At 39.4% G+C, this 17,275-nt stretch overlaps 1 protein-coding gene across 3 annotated transcripts in view; it reads right to left on the reverse strand.

The window, feature by feature from the left end:
• The window catches only part of SLC4A4 (solute carrier family 4 member 4), a 306,370-nt gene extending 294,713 nt beyond the window's left edge, over positions 1-11,657 (reverse strand). Inside the window, exon 1 of one of the 3 annotated variants that reach the window (XM_016132915.2) lies at positions 11,527-11,657. Coding sequence is in view for 1 of the 3 variants with exons in the window: in XM_016132913.2 (XP_015988399.2) it covers positions 4,193-4,194 (2 nt within the window). In the remaining 2 variants the exon portion in view is untranslated. Of the gene's footprint in view, positions 1-4,192; positions 6,157-11,526 lie in introns of those variants that run through there. The other 2 variants (XM_016132911.2, XM_016132913.2) reach the window with 2 other exon arrangements.
• Positions 11,658-17,275: the final 5,618 nt, after the last annotated feature.

Raw genomic sequence — 17,275 nt, forward strand, 5'->3', positions numbered from 1 at the left:
GAGAGGTGGGGCAACTCTGCAGGGTCTGCAGCTCTAGAGTGTCTGGCAGCGTCAGCCAATCGAGGTCTTTGTTGCTACTGGATCACACATGACTCCTCCCTCTCTGCCTAGTCCAACTCGCCCCACTCCCTTACAGGTTTTACCCCTCAGCGCCAGCCCCAATAAACTTCCTGCACAATCAAAAACTGTTTCCCAGGGAACCCCACCTAATACAGGAGCAGAAGCAGGATTCAAGCCCAGGCACTCTGGCTCCGGAGTCCATGCTTATAACCAGAACAGTGAAATCGTGACAGTCAATGTGAATTCGATAGGCGTTTCCCCAGCCTCAATAGCCTATAGAAAGACGATGTCTAGAAATTTGCAACATGACTGCTGGATCTCATTACCTTCTCTTATTTGTGGGGTCTGTCCGCCGTGCTCACCACCAATCCTTTCATGTCCTTCTACTTGGGCCTCTTCTTTGATGGCCAATGACTACTTGAAAATGCTACCTTCCTGCCCAGGATGCTCTCTCCTAGGTCTCCTAATACTCTAAACCTTCAAGGCACTGAAGCGCCCAACCACTGCCTCAGGCTACGTCACTCCAGAACCACACTCTGCCACCTGGATCCCGAAGAAACCCTCTCATAGCCCACCCCTCTCAAACTACCTCATTAAAATGAGGCCTTCAGCTTTGTCTTAGAGCCTCTCTCTCAATATGGCAAAGACCTTCTCCCTAGGGCATAATACGGAAGCAGATGGCATAGAGCCTTCCACTGCCCCTCTTTCCCACCTCTCATTCCAGCCTCTAGTCAAAACTATATTTCCTTCTGTATGTATATTCAATTCATGAAAATAGATACCACAGAGGTCACTGACCATGACATAAGCAAATAGCAAGACCCTTCATCCCTATTTAGGCACAGATAAGGTACCCTCTTTAAAACATAAGTATACATAAAATAATGTATGAGGCACAACAACATGGGTTTAGGGGCAACAGTGCCATATATCCCCAGCCCGAAGGGCATCGCTGAGTTACACAATGATGACCGTGAGAGATGAACAAAACGGGAACATTAAGAAAGGAGATAAGTGTGTGCAATTCATTTTGGAATAATGTACATCCAAACATATTTTAAGACAATTTTAGTTTGGACACTTAATTAAGTAAGCTTCAGTTCTCATAAATTCAATTAAAATGAATACTTTATAATCTAATGACAGTAGAAAACAGACCACCCCTGCAACTAGAGGAGACGGATTCACAATTTCTCGAAACAGGCTCCTCAAAACATTATTTCCCTTTTCTTGATTCCACAGACTCGGGAACTCATGGTACCTATTGCCCATGCTTCGGGCAGTCACACTGTCCTATCACTGCTCCTCGAGGCATCAAGTTTCCTTTAGATTCTACATCCATGGACACCCACCTTAGAATTGAACCCCTCATTGTCTCTACAGGGTGAAGAAGTTACTCCACCAGCTCCGGACTCAAGCAGCAACCTGCTTGAAGCCTGGGTCACATGCTTTAGCCCGGTTTTTCCTGCTGCTCTAGCTTTTATGTAAAGTACACTGTTATTCAAGTCCATATACTAAAGTCCTTCCATCACGGAGGCGAAAAACTGTGTGTCAAACAAGAATATGTGGCATTGGACTTTCCAAGCTCTCTATTTAATTTATGAACATAACATTATATCTAAGAAAAGGTATCTAAAACAATGATTTTTGAACCTGCATAAAATAAAAGATATTTCATTATTTTATAGGGAAAGCAAACTATTTCAGATTAGTAGAATTATTCCAGATGAACCCAGAACTAAAGGTGTCAGTTTTAATTCAGCAATAACACCCAATTTCATTTTATCAGCCACAAGATATGAACTATATTTAGAGAAATTTTTAAGGAGGTCTAAATGATCTGATCATTTAATAAACTCAAGTGTAAAACTGTACTTGTACTAATGCCTCTGGTCAAGGTCAAGAGCTGAGGTAAGACATGCTGAGGCAGGTAACCTTTATAGGAAATGCCTTCAGATCATCATTCAGTGACATCTGACAGTGATATCAAAGAACAAAAAAAATCATCCTACAAAATGATAAGTGACCCTAACGAGATTCAGTAGGAGAGTCCTAGGCAAACAGAGGATACCGACCAAACATGGATATTTTCTCTTTTAAATTGTATAAATATTTAATCTACCCAAAGATTGGTTCTGGACCCTCTCCTCTTGGGAGAAGCCAATTTCTGCTCCCGGGGTTAAAAGCTGCTCACATAAATATCTACTACATAAATTTAAACTTCTTCTTCTTTTTTTTTTTTTTACCTTAAGCCTATTTCTCACAGTTGTAACAGGTCCTCCTAGTTCTGCCATTCTTAGCTTTGGGAGAACGTGATCATGATATTATAGGCTTAGATGAGGTCTCCTTTTAGACTTCGTTGTTCAAGACTATAGCATTCAAGTAGATTTCTGTCTGTTCTCTTAAAGACACGCCTTTATTCTCATGATATGCGGTACATTTCTCTAGACCTTTCCCAGCTGTCTGACTAGAGGTGCAAGACCAAACCTTCCAGGGAGCGTTCTAGGTAAGACTGAATAAGCTTCAGATACATAGATGAATGCAGACATACAGTATTAAAAGACCCCTATTAAGAGGTGATAACTGAACCCAAATATCTGGGTTGTAATACTTATCAACATATTAAAGAATAGTGAAACATATTGAGATTTCACTGGAAATGTTACTATGTGTGTATAACAAATAAAACATCTATTCTAAAATGTCTCAATATATTGTGCATCCACATATATTATAAGGTGAGTATAGTTTAAGACAAATAATATACACTTAACACATAGATGTATATAGTACAATGATATTCTCTCATCTTTACATAAAATCCAGTATTATCACAGTGCCCTAACATCAGTACCATAAAGGAGTTCTACTTTCCTTCACTTATATTGGTTTTATATCTTCCAAAGGTTTTGTGTGAACAACATCTGGACTTAAAAACTCCTAGTTCAATATAATTAATAAAAAAATATTTTGAATGAGACAAACGGCAAATGCACAAATATGAATAAATAGATGAATAAATGACTCTTTCCCCTTCCCTACCACTGGAGCACCTTTCCCAACCAAAACTCAGAAAATGCTACATGTGCCTAATTCTGCATTTTTCTATAATATTTACTGTATATATTATTCAGAGAAGTCATGAAAGTTGTAAATTCTCTATAAATCTTTTCAAGTAAATGTCTTTTTAGAAATCTTAAAAGTGACACTCATTGAAGAAGCTGGGTGAAGGCTATATAAAAAATTATACTATATTTTTTTAACTTCCTGTGAACCTACAATTGTTCTAAAATAAAAAGTTTCTTTTAAGCACTAACAATTAAGACTTAATCTCAAAAGAAAGTAAATAAACTGTGTCTAATTCAGAGAACAGATAAAATACAGCCATATCTAAAAAAAGTTAGGTAATTTTTCCGAGGAACTATATAACACATCAGAAAGCCTAATAACAAAGTTCCATCTCAAAAGTTACTGGATTTCAAACTTTATGACAATAAATTCACAAGAAATATTTCAAAGACCTAACAGCAATGATGAAAGCTATTACACTGGAGGAATTGCTCTGGAAGAAATAGAGCTTAGATAAAGTTGGGTATAATGACTGGGCATCTCTGATTAGTTTGTCTAAATTTGTTTAAGTAACTAAATATCATTCCATTAAGTAAGTATTTTCAATATAAAATATGCTAGCCACTGTGAGGACCACAAACGAAATTCTGACACAGTTTCTACAGTGAGGATGCAAATAATATTGAAGGAAACAATTAATCGGCAGTGCAGAGCACCACGTAGTAACAAAGTGATCTATTAAAGTGCGGAATTTACTGCCTAAAAGTTCTGACACATGTGAGTGCTTGAACTATATTTTCTTCTGGTGATGTTGGACAGGTATTTTTGTTTCATTTCTTAATGTCTTTTTCAAGAGAAATTATCTCATTCATCTAAATCTATCTGTCTTCTCTCTTTTCTCTGGCAAAGTTGCTCAACTTGTAAAGTACAGACGTGTGATCTGTGTGTTTCTGCTTAATCTGTTAATGCTCAGCAATTTTCTAAAAGTGATTGTAATCAGTATTTCAACAATTTCCTACCATGAAGCCCTATTATCTGCTAACATCATGAGTGCTCAACTCACATTTCTAAGGATATAGTCCCCAGGGGTCAAAGGGATGAAGGAATTTTTGAAGCAGTGCCACCATGAGGTCTCCCCACAGCTGCAGTCAATATGCAACACGCAACAGGAGGGTTTCAGGAGTATAGCCATCAACACTTGAGTCCAGTCAAACTTTCAGTCTGACTGATGATCTCACTGAGTCTTCACTCAGAACAAATGACAGTTTCAGAACTTCATTCATGATCACTCTGGGGAAGAAAAAGCAAAAACCTGATTTGTATTAAAGACATTAGAAGTATCCCCATTTAGCCATATAGACATCAGACTTCCATGTTAAAGAGTACAAAAAAATGGAAGAGCTAATTTCATTCCCTCGGGATATTGATTTAGATATTATCATAGTCATGATGCTTGTCTTTAAATAGGTGTCCTTCCCTATTACATAGCGCCAATTTAAAAAAAAAAAAAAAACTTTCGTGAGTGTATCTAACACAGTAATAACCAGACATGCCTGGATGCTTTTGTTTTAAAACAACTCAGTTTAACTTCTCACAGGAATGAAATCACCCAGAACAGAAGATGAGGTTCTCTGAAATTCACTATTTTTAAAACAGTACTTTAACAAGGCTCATCATAATTACCTTTTGTTTTATTTCAATTTTCCATAGCATTACATGTGTAACACATTTGGGTCAAGCTCACATGAAGAATACTACCTAAAATGTAAATGCCCTGATAAAATGTAGACTGACTGGATTATTATGAAGTGGTCTGTTACATGTTCAGTAATCTGAGTACCACAAAACAGTTATACTTAAACGTTGAGCACAAATCAACCAAGACTACCACCAACTCTCAAAAGAAAGAAAAAAAAACTCAAATGCAAATAAAAAGGCAAAGAAAATCAGTCTTTGGGCAAGAAAATCTTAAGTCGATTTCCACATCAAAATCTAAGTTCCTCCTGTTCCAAGCCCAATTTTGCAAAGGAATATCTGCTATTGTTCATCATGTAATTCTCAAAAAAAAAAATCATATAAATTTTAATTATACCTAATTTAAAAATAAATAGATGGCACTAAGCTCTTTTCAGATGAAGAAAAATGAGGGTCCTAAAATCAAACCAATGGTTAGGAATCAGACCTTTCAAAGGATTAAGAATGATTGCTTTACATAAACATTTATAAGGTATATGCTAAGAGTTTGCTTTTGATGTATAACCAACATATCTGTGAACCACCTTCTCCATACTAAATGAAAAAGCTCTCTACAAGCTCCAGTTTCCAGTTATTATTCATTCTTAAACATTCAATTTTGCATGAAACATGGTTTCCAAGGTATCAGCACTGGAGAACCCACTACAATATTTAAAATCTGGAAAATTGTTGGCCAGCGTTCTACTTATAGAAGCTAAATACAGTCAGAGTGTAAGCTTTCGGGATCACTCATGAGGTGAAGATCACTGTAAACATTTTCAAGGGTTCTCCAGGTCTTGTGCATGTTACTTGAGGGCATAAATTTGATATGGGCTATATAGTGAAATGTGTGATCTCAAACTGCTGACTATTAGACTCAATTTTTCAACCTAATGTTTAATAAATAAATCCTGTTCTCGGCTCAACTTTAGCAATAAAAAGTAATAGTCCTAGAGAAAAAAATGTAAAACACAGTTTGAATCACTCAGTCACAGATGAAAAAAGATGTTTAAATGCACTGTTCATTTGTTCAGCCAACAAACATTTATTAATATGTCAGGAACTGTTCTCAGTGCTGGCACAGTTCAACTCAAGAATAAGAAATGTTGTAGAATAAAACAACAATAATAATAACTAATGTATGTATGGCCATTTATAGTTTTTAACAAAGTTTCATAAATAACACTGTAAATTAGGTTTTACAATCATTTTAATCATGAAAAACTAGAGACATGGATGATTTTTTTAATTCCCCAAATCAAATAACTAGTAAGTGAGTGAACCGGGTCTCCAACCCATATCTTCCAAATCCATATCGCCATCGGTCATTGGGCAATAAATCATGTTACAAGATTCTCTACTTTTTAAAAAGGGAGATAATACCAGCTGTTTGTAAGGATGTAGAGTACCCAAAACTTTCATAAAGTGCTGGTAGGAGAGTAAATAATATCACTTTTGAAGGAAGGCATTATCTACTAAACTGGCTCGGCAGCTTAATTCACAACACACACAACCGAAATCCCTACATCTCTACCAAAAGACATATGTAGGAATGTTCATAGCAGCACTATTCATAATAGCCAAAACTGGAAACAACCCAAATGTCCATCAAGAGTGAAATGGATAAACTGTGGCATTCTCATAAAGTGGAACACTATAGAGGAAAGAGAATAAAATAAACTGTTGCTACACGCAAAACACGAAAGAACGTCACAAGTATAACAATGAACAAAAGTCGGACACAAGGACATACATCATGTATTCTGGTAGAATGTTCAGTAATAGATAAAAGTAATCAATAGTCTCAGAAGTCAAGAGAGAAGTTAACTTTGAGAAAGAAGTAATGATGTGAGGGGTAGGAAAGAGAGGGCTTCTGGCTGCTGGCAGTGGACTACATTTTGGCCTTGGTGCTGGTTACAAGGATGTATTCACTTAGGTAAATCACCCCAAGCTGTTAACTTATGATTTAATGACATGCATACTCTTCTATACACGTTATATTTCCATAAAAACTTAGATAGATAGGAAGGAATGGAGAGAAAAAAGAAAGGAAGGAAAAGAAAAGGGAAGGAGGGAGAGTGGGGTGTAATGAAGAGACGCTCTGAGGGTACACCTAAAGAGTCCTCGACTGCTGTGCTTGATGCAGGTCTTACATCTACTTTTTCTAATTTGTAGTTTAACGTTTGCTATAGGGTTAAAAATGGTATACTCAATCATGTTAGAACTGCATATGAATAGAGTAAACAGATTCGGAGGGATCGCCTATGAGTAAATTCTCTTTAATGTATGTCTTTTTTTTTACCTCCTGTTCTACTTGCTCAGAGGCTTTTTGCTGGAGAATATGCAAATATAGGAGTTCCAAATAGATCAAGTTGTTACTGGGCACTGTCAGTGAACATGAGGTCTCCAGGCCAAACCTATAACTAACTAACGTAAAATTTCAGACCCCACAACTTTTCTTATTTGCAAATAGTATAAAGGAGAACATTAATCAGTGACATTTATTTTCAAAACAAAGAATAAACTGCTAACTTCTTATCCAAGACATTAAAAACAGCTTTTCTAATTGTGACACTCATAGAACATTTTATCAGTTTTAAGACAACATATTCGTTTCTCATTTTGTATTTTTATTGATTTTTATTTTAAAAGTTCCTCAAAATGTATGAGTTTTATTTAAAACTCTTTTAAGGTGTTTAATACAGAAATTCAAGTTACAATCAGGATATCTTTTTTCTACAAAAATAATCCATAAAATTAAAAAGAGAGAAACATCAATTGGTGATTATTTACTTCCTTTAACATCCTAATTTCAGGTGCTTTCTTTCTGTATTCATTCTCCATGAAAAACAAAAGTTAGTGCTCAAGACTGGAGCTAAAATTGGTATATACGAACTGAAAATTCTTCACTCGTGAAACATCTCCTTGCATTGCAGAATCTGAAATAAAGTTAAGGCAAGTAGGTGCTGCTACAGAGCGGACATATCAACATGGAAAGCGCATCATCACTTTAGACCATGATAAACTTTCATCTGCTTTAGTGTCGTCAGCTGTGACTTAAACAACATTCATTCATTTGAAGACAGTCATTCACTAGTTCAAACATATCTCACTAGTTCAAAGCTGAAATGTTCATTCCAACTTCCAGCAATAATTTTCGGTTTCATTTAAGAAAAGCATACAAAGTTCTCTGTATCTTGGTTTCCTCATCTCTTCAACAAGCACAATAATCCCTTACATCCAATTAATTTGCACGGAAGAACAAAATGAAGTTTGGGCTTATATGAAAAGAATTACAGAGGTACATGATTTCACCATTACTATTTTCTACCACCACCTTTCTTTAACACATAACAACTCAGAGGCTAGTTAGACCTTATCATTAAGGAATAAAATTATAAACCTCATGAAGAAAATGGAAAGTAAAAGTTTTATCTCATCTTTGCCACGGCAAGTAAATAAATCCATCACCATTCATAGCTGGCTGTCCCTTCAACGCCTTGTTTGAAATATCATTGCACTGCTGAGACCAGAGAAATGCAACAAAATTCAATGCCACAAAATCATTATGACAATCATAAATATGGCTTTAGATAAAATAAAATCAACCACCTCTATAAACGAGTGTGTATAAATGTACATCAGAGAAAAGAATTGAGTAAAAGGGTATATTAGGGAACTCCATCTCCACTGCTGGAAAAATAACTATAGGGAATATAATATATCATATTCAAGAACAGCAGCATACTTTCTATTTGTGACACAAACATATCAAATGTTCAGATATTGGGAGAAAGGCAAAATGTTTTTGGAATACAACTTAGCCCTGACCCTACATGAAAGAAACATTCTTCCCTTCCCTAAAAACTTCTACATTCATGCAAAAATATCCTAAAAGTAGCAAGATCCTGTTTTGTAAAGTTTTACTACTTTCTGGATGTTCCTAAACTATCCATTTTGCTAAATGACTCCCCCCAAATACATATATGTCATAAATTACAGGTTGGCCTCAGAAACTGTATCTAAAGGGAGAAATGAGGTGTGTTGCACTTACAGCCTCCATCATCCCATCAAATCATGTCCCCTGATTCCTTCCATCTTAGCAATCAAGAAGAATCTACTTGGAAACTTTCATTGCCATAAGACTTTTCTCGGTTTGTTCTTTCCATTCCCAATCTTAATATCTATCAGCTCCAGTCTTAGATTACATTCATGTTATTTAAAATAGACACAAAGAAATTTCAAGAAACAAGCAGATGATGTGTTTTATTGCCACTCTTAAGTAGCAGTGAATTCTCTCAGGACTCCTGCCCCTAACAATAGCCCGAAACTACAGCGCCCTCAGAGGCTAGCCAAGAAAATAGATTATCTACATGATTCACCGGCTAACATTATTTCCTTTCCTTGTGTTTTTCTTTAAGATGCAAGCTATAGCCAGACAATGTCTCTTGTTATCAGAACAAGGGATCAAACCCTGAAAATTGTACTTGCCAGAGCTCAATAAAAAATGAAATTACCACCACTGTGCTGGAAGGTGTCCCAAAGGTTATCTGATTTCTATCACATTTTTTTCTCTAAATACAATTCCCTGTATTCCTTTCACACATTGTTATAAATCTAAAATGTATCTAATCATTTAAAAGACAAATAATGAACATTTAAAGTGATTTTATATTGACAAAATGAACTAAAAGAGATACATGAGTATAATCTAAGAGTATATTCTGGCAATCTCATTGGCTGGGGTGCCTTATAGATGTCAGTAAGTCTCCAGAATTATCCCCAAACATTAAATGATACCGAAAACCTCCTTTTGAAAACATAGCAAAATGTTGGAGATTTCCTGGTTTTCTGTTTTTTCAAAGGTACACATACATGCCTGGAACTATCAAAATATCCCATCTTATCGTTCCCATACCAACTCTTACAAATGTCCTGTGCCTCAGCAGTCCGTAAGAGTATGACTTTCCTCTCTCAATCTATATATTTGGGAGTTTTTGTGTCAGCTTATCAGAGATTCTGGGATAAAGTTGAAACTATTCAATTTCAAGATTTACTACAAAAAAAAAACCCCAGAATCCTATCATCGCATTTAACTTTAAAATGAAAGTAAAAGTTTTTTTCTCAGTTGTTAAAGCTATAGAAAAATAAGCAGACATACCTCTTTTGATTGAAGTTCTACTAATAACCTCAATCTAAGTGCTATAATGACCATAGAAATTATTTAAATGCTAATGTGATGGATACAAGGAAGAGAGTTCTCAAGCAGAAATCTAGTGGAGACATCACTTTGTCTATAAGAAACCACTGAATACTGCTCTAACTGCACCGAAGAATCTACTCAAATCAAAATGAAAAAATAAACCCTAATGTGCAAGGTACACTTTATTTCAGATAATATTCTAACTCCACCTCCCTGATACAAGAAAAAAGAAAAAAAGAAATATGGTACAATGCAATCTCTTAGGGAAGGAATTGCTCCAGGATTTAAAATAATGTGTGTTTAGTACAGCCTAGTGCTCATAATTTCCCGTTAAGAACAACTTTCTCTTGCACTGAAGTAAAATGGGAAAAAATTAAGGAAGGTAAACCAAAATTAACTGCTCTTCAATGTCAAGACAGGAAAGAGCTTGCTGCAGGCAATTATGCTGGGAAGGTAAGGCCTCGAGAAGGAATGAGGGGTGGAAAAAAACAGTTTTACAAGGAGCTGGAAAAAAAAATTGTTTTGAGTGTAGAAGAGAGGTAGAGTGGCTTTCTTCATCTTTTACCTCAAGCTCAAGGTTGGTTTGGGGGTGGTGATGATGGTGGTGGTGGTGCTGGTGCTGGTGCTGGTGCTGGTGGTGTTTTGTTCTTTAATAACTTTGTGTTTGTGTGGTGCTTGCTGCAATTTGCTGATGTAGTTCCCAACTCCTGCCTTTCTTTGGTGATTCTTATTAACGGACTGGCAAAGGCTGGGTAAAATGCACTTAAGAAAAAAGAAATCACCTGTCCTTGCCAAGACGCACATGCTGCCCAGTACCTGAGGAAGGGCTACACACTGTCGCTGGCCAAGAGAAATCCCAGTTTAACCCCTGCCTCCCCGTTCCAAATCCATTGCAAATAATCGTGTGTGTGCCACGAGCAGAGAATCTGCCTGACTCACCCCCCGCTTTCGATGTGCCAGGCAGGGATGTGAATGCTCCTTCTCGGAGCAGACAGTGAAGTGGGGACCGCTGTATTGGTACCACGGGAGTCCCCCAAGCCTCCCCCGCTAGTGAGCTTGAGGATGTTTCCCCCTCAAGCAGGTGCCTCGCCACAATGGGACCACCCAGGCTCACAGGAACACACGTGTCACTGCGCCGGAGCCCAGCCCGCCGCGTACACTGGCCCCACAGTTCGGGCAACAACGCCCAGTTCCAAGACCGAGAACCAAGACCACCCAAACTCCTCCTCTAAATGCTACGATGAAAAGAAAAAAAAAAAAAGTACTTTTCCGGGGAAGCAGCTTACACACTCTGTGGACGCCCAGCCCAGGGGATGCCCGGCCCGCAACTGACCTCTCTGCCTCTCCAGCGCGCGCCCTCCCAGACCAGCTCTGGCCCGCCAGCCCTGCGCCGCTGCCGCGGGCGCCGCCGAGCCGGGGGACTCGGCCGACCCTCCCTGCCGCCCCGGTGGGGCGCTCACCTCCTGGGGTCCGGCTTCCGTCGTTCTTCCAGTTTGGCGGCGGAGTGTGGGGCTGCGGCGGCCACTGCCGCCGCCGCCGCCGCCTTCACTGCCACCGCAGCTGCCGCCGCCACCGGAGCGCTGCCCGGCGCGTCGCCGGGGCTGGGGACTGGGGGCTCGTGAGATCCCCGGAGGCGCGGGCCCGGGGCGCGGCGGGGCCGAGCCGCGGGAAGCTGTCGGCGCTAGGCGCGCTATGAGCGGGGAGCCGGGCACCCGCGCGCGCCCCAGTAGTCACAACTTTGCCGCCTCGGTGGGTGCGCGCCCCGGGGCGCAGGGAGGCGAGAGCGGGACGAGGGCGCTGGGCAGGAGCGTCGTCGGAGCCGGCAGGACCGAGGCTTGAACAGCCCGCGAGAACCCGGGCAAGGTGGCGTGGGGTAGCTGTCTACACGACCCGCGTGGCGCGTGGCGGTGAGCGTGCGAGAGCGCGGGCGTCTACTCTACTTTGCCTTCTGCAGCTCCTGCATATTTATGGGGCTCCCTCTTTTTCTGCCAGCAACTAACACTGTAGCAGAGGTGGTCGGGGCCGGCGCTCCTCGGGAGCCAGCCGGTGGACGGGGACTCGGGAAAGGCAGCCGTGGCGAAGGCTGTGCCACGAGCGCGAGCCCGCGATCCATATTTAAAGCCCCGAGTGGCCTCGGCCAGCCCCCTGCCCTGCCCTGCCCTGCCCTCGCTTGCGCCCGCCCGGCCCCCGCCGCTCCAGGCCGCCTCTCCGCGTCAGCCGCCCTGGGCACCGCGGCGACGGGGAGGGGCCTCGGGCCGCACCGCCTCCCCGGGGGCTCCGGCTCTGCGCTCAGCGCGGGTCTGGAAGTGGCCGGGGACCCAGCTGCGGATCGCCCGCCCTTGCCTTGCTCGGTTCTTTCTCTCTCACGCCGAGCCGGCTGTTAGATCCAGCTTTTCGTCCTATTCGCATGACTTCCCAGCTGAGGAGAGCTTATGCTCTCATGCACAACTGAAGTTGCTCGTATCTCCCAGCCCAAGATCACTCTTTGACTCTACTTTACAAAACTTGAGGAGTGTAGATAGAGGGTTGCCAGCACACAGTATTAAGCAATAGTTCACCTTTAGCAAAGAATGTCTGGGAAGAGCACGATTCTCAACCTTGCTCTTCGCTTATGTCACTGATGGCTTCTGTCTTCCTCGAGCAGTTTGGGAAACATCTTTAGCTATTCAAGGGAGTTTCTTGCGCGTGCAAAGTGATTATTTGTTTTTACTCTGTTTCTGAGGCATAATTAAGGAGATTTAAGTACCCTTTGCCAAGCAAATAACACTAATACTAGATCGATAACCCAGCCACATTACGATCAGTAAAGTACACCGTTAAACCGTATGAACAGACGGTCAGCACAGGCACCATCTATTGTTCCGAATACTGCTAGAGAGTAGCCACGAATGGATTTGAGCCACATAGCATATGATACCTTTCATATATATGTGGAAGTCAATGACCAATCTGCATTTTCAACAGAACCTACCAAAATACATAAAGCCCAATTTCATATACTGACTACTTGCTCCTGGCTCCAATTTTTTTTTTCAGAACTAAGCTATAACTAGTGAGCCCTCCGGGAGTAAAAAAAAAAAAACTGGAGGAAAATAATTTGAGGACAGAGGCTTTTCTTTCCAGTTTTTAAAACTGGTAGAGATCCATTGTACCTCACCAGTGCTTAGAAAGCTGGAATAAGCTTGTACCTTTTTTTAAACTGGTATGTTTCGAATACTTGGTTAATGCTCAGAAAGCACTTGGGAACCATCTGAAGCTGTTGAATGTCTCAGATTAAAATGTACTAATGTCGTGTGTCTGTCTGTTGTTGCATCTGGCTGACATGTATGTTCACACATTTTACATGACTCACTACAGTGACATGGGAAATTCAAAACAGAAGACTTTAAAAAATAGTTTTAAACCTTTTGTCCACATAGTTATATTTTGTCTTTAGATGTGTTAAAATTAACTTTCAGTCCCTGAACACACAGTTAGCAAGAATCAGCAACCACAAAGTAAGCTCACAGGCAAAGGGAAGCCACTTTTGTATTAAGAATTTGCCACTGCTGTTCAGCAGTTTTTCACTCTGTGGATTATGTATTTCAACATAGCTGGCAATTTCTCATTATAATCGTCAACTAGCCATGAATGATCAGCACTGCAGAATGTTTAGGAAAGGAAAGGTCCAAGAAATGTATGTTTTCCAGTACTCTGCTGCAAAATATGTCACTGTCCTTAACACAAACCAAATAGGTACCACCTAGAGGCATTTCACTGTCGAGATTGGAAAATTTTACCTTGATTGAGTTATAAAGATGTGTGAGGGGGGTGGCAGGGAGGGAATTAAAGCATTATGGGGTGAAGTTCTGTGTGCCTTAAAATTAATGAGAAAAAGAGTTATCTTTGACAAAGAGCCAACAACCACTGTTATCATTCTTATTACTTGATGTTTGCTATCCCACATTTAAAAGAGCATGTTCCATTTCCTGTCCTATTGATTATTGTCCAGTAATTGAGATGCATGTGTTTTTCCTTTGAAAGGCCATTGATTAACTTGTCTTATTAACTCTACATGTGGTCACCTTTGCTAATGCTATTCTGGGCGAGGACAATGAATCCTGAGACCTTTTTGGTACCTATCTTAAAATTTGAGTTATGTCCTTTGATTCTCATGAGCCCAAAGAATGCTTTGTTTGTTCTTTTTGTCTTGGGGTTCACACAGCTTGGTGACAAGATGAACAAAAAAAAAAAATTAATGGAATTAGAAAAACGGTATAAGTAATCTTTATGGATAATGATTTATTTTATAAAATCAATAACTCTGTGCTAAATGACCTTCTAGAACACCCATTCACTACTTAGCTTATCAATCAAGTTTCTTTCATATCATCCAAGGTCCTACTAGGCACCTAAAAAAGAAAAAAAACCAGGAAGATGGGAGAAAGAACCTTTGTTTCAATGACAAGCACCATCTAGTGGCAGAAGGTGATGAAAACTCCTGATAACATAATGTCTCCAAGAAGAAAAAAGATGAAAGCTTTTGATAGGCAGTGCAGGCATTCCTGGTGTTATATAAGCGTGGCACTCTTTGATTCTAAAACAAGAAGGTTGTATGTAGTAAAATAACTCTACTAATAGTCTTTGATTATTCAAAGTAAGTGGGGTACAGGTCTGACATGCAGGTAAGATTATTGCCATGGAGTTTTCTCAATTGTTGGGAAACTTTGTAGTCACACTTCTGTATAAAGACCTCTGTTATTTTGTACTTAGAGATCTCTGTATTTAAGTTTCTTCATTACATAAAATAAAGAAGGTGATGGCTTGTCACTAGATATTATCTATAAAGCATTTTGTTCAACAAATAGTAGAACCCATAAATATAATTATTATATTTGGGGTTTTTCCATTATTCTATTTTATTAGAAAAGAAAAAAGTGAAATATATCATTGAATGTTTATCCTGGAGTTATACAGAATTATAACATCCATACACATCTCATTCAGGGGCCTAAACCAAAAGGTAATAGTACATATAAAAAATCCTATTTTGACAAACATCGAAGAATGATCAGAAATGTTTCTCAATATCAGCTCCTTCTTAAATATGTGGCTCATTGGTGGAAGTTTGACAAACATTTTGCCATAAAGAATAGAGATTTCCTTTGTGCTGATATTTATTTTGACTTGTAGTTGTTTTGTTGTTAAACAGTCTTGCAAAAGCATGATCATTAAAGTTGTCACTTATAATCAGTTTAGTCAACCACTTTATGATGTAAGAGTAAGAAAGGAGAAGATCACTTTTTCTCATCCTGGACTAGCTTGGGATGAAACTGAAGATAGATATAGATAAGGAGAGGAAAAAAGAGATCACTTTAAATATCTCATTTTTGTTTCACTTACACTCCAGAAAGTTCATATGCAGTCTGACAAATTCCTAAATAAGTTCATCCAACCTAGACTTATAATCTATATTCCTTCTTTCGAAACCCAGGTTTAAAAATAACTGTAGCTCCTTTTTATGAGAAAAGAAAGGTGAACAGTTTTTGCAAGCTGTCGGCATGGCATGAGCTAGGGAAAATAATTTCATTTGGTTAAAAATATGTCATAAATTGCTTAAACTACTAAGCTTTCAACTGTATCCAATTGTCTTTTAAACACATACCGAAAGTCAAATGTTAGAAGTTCTAACTTCTAAGAACAAGAACCTATCTCTGTTCATTTAGATGAAGGCAAGTTATTCAACCTTTCTGGGCTTTAGTTCCTACAATAAAATAAAGAAGCATAAGACAATTACAAAAAAAATAAATTAAAAAATAATAGTAACAATTCCAACAGGATATCAGAAAATATTTTCTGATATCCTGTCGGAATTGTTCCTAAAGTAGGAACATTTATGATAAACATGCAAATCTTTCAGACATGGTATTGACACATTATTATGAATGATCTGTTTAATAACCCTAGGCCAGAGTTTCACCTCTTCCACCTACAGGAATTCTCCCATGGATCAGCATAATACAGGACACAGGACTCTCTGTTCAAAAAGGAAAAGGAAAAATTAAATTGAGCTACTAAGTCACTAAAACCTATGCCCCTGATTTAAAAGACTGATCTGGTTTCAGGTAAGATAGTAGAAAAATAAATACATCTCTGCCAGAACTAACTTCCAGGACCCTTGGACTCTGCTAATCTCTGTGTGTGTGTGTGTGTGTGTGTGTGTGTGTGTGTGTGTGTCCACACCAGACATAGAGAGGTGCTTGTTCCTTTGTATCCCACTGGCCTCCCTGCCTCTGCCTCATTGGGGGATGAATAAGCCCAGATGGCAGGCTGTTTTAAGTTGCTCTTCCTTTTCTGCTGTGAAACAAGTCACATGAACACAGGTATTCCATTTCGTGGAGACAGTTTTCTACAGGTTAACCAACCACTGGATCAAACAGGGCCATGATCATTCTTGTCCCACTGGTCTGCTCTCCAGACCCGGCCTATCCTGGAGGCCACAGCACCTTGATCTCCTTGCAAGTGACAAAACAGTTGACACTTCAAGTACATATCTGCCACACTGATTTCTTTATGGGAAATGCTGTAAGATTGAAATCTGAATATAAAAGTTGCCTCCTTTTTCCCCCATCTTGAGGGAGGGAACATTCTGAGCAAATTTGCCCTTTATGTCTTTTCAATTTCCCAATACTAACTGAAGGATGCTCAGTTCTGCACAGAACATGAAGAATGATGGGGCCATCCATTCAATCCACAAATATTGATTAAGAAACTACGTACTATATGTTAAGCACTCTCCTAGGTGATGGGTTTCTAGAACAAGTAGACAAAATTCCTGCTTCATGAAGCTTCAAGTAAACAAGTAAATGGACAAAATAATTTCCATTTCTGTGGAATGAAAATGCCATGAATAGGGTGGCCAACCATCCCAGTTTCCAGTTCCAGTTTACCGCTATTAACCCTGTGTGATAGCAGCACTCCTTTTCACTCTCAAAAGAGAAACTGTTAAAATATAATAGAATCAGCCTAGCTTTAGAAGAAATAAAACACAGTGAGAGGGCAAGGGGGAGCTACTTTCAAGCGAGATTTGGGAGAGAGCTCTCTGATGAGGTGATGTTTGAGCACACAGATCTGAATAACAAGATGCATAAATAGGAAGAATTTTAAGGGCAAGCAAGCTGACAGGACAAACAATATCTGGCACAGTGTCTTACACATAGTAGGAACTCA

Source organism: Rousettus aegyptiacus, unplaced genomic scaffold (genome assembly GCF_014176215.1).
Source record: "Rousettus aegyptiacus isolate mRouAeg1 unplaced genomic scaffold, mRouAeg1.p scaffold_m13_p_10, whole genome shotgun sequence".
NCBI classification, from domain to species: domain Eukaryota; kingdom Metazoa; phylum Chordata; class Mammalia; order Chiroptera; family Pteropodidae; genus Rousettus; species Rousettus aegyptiacus.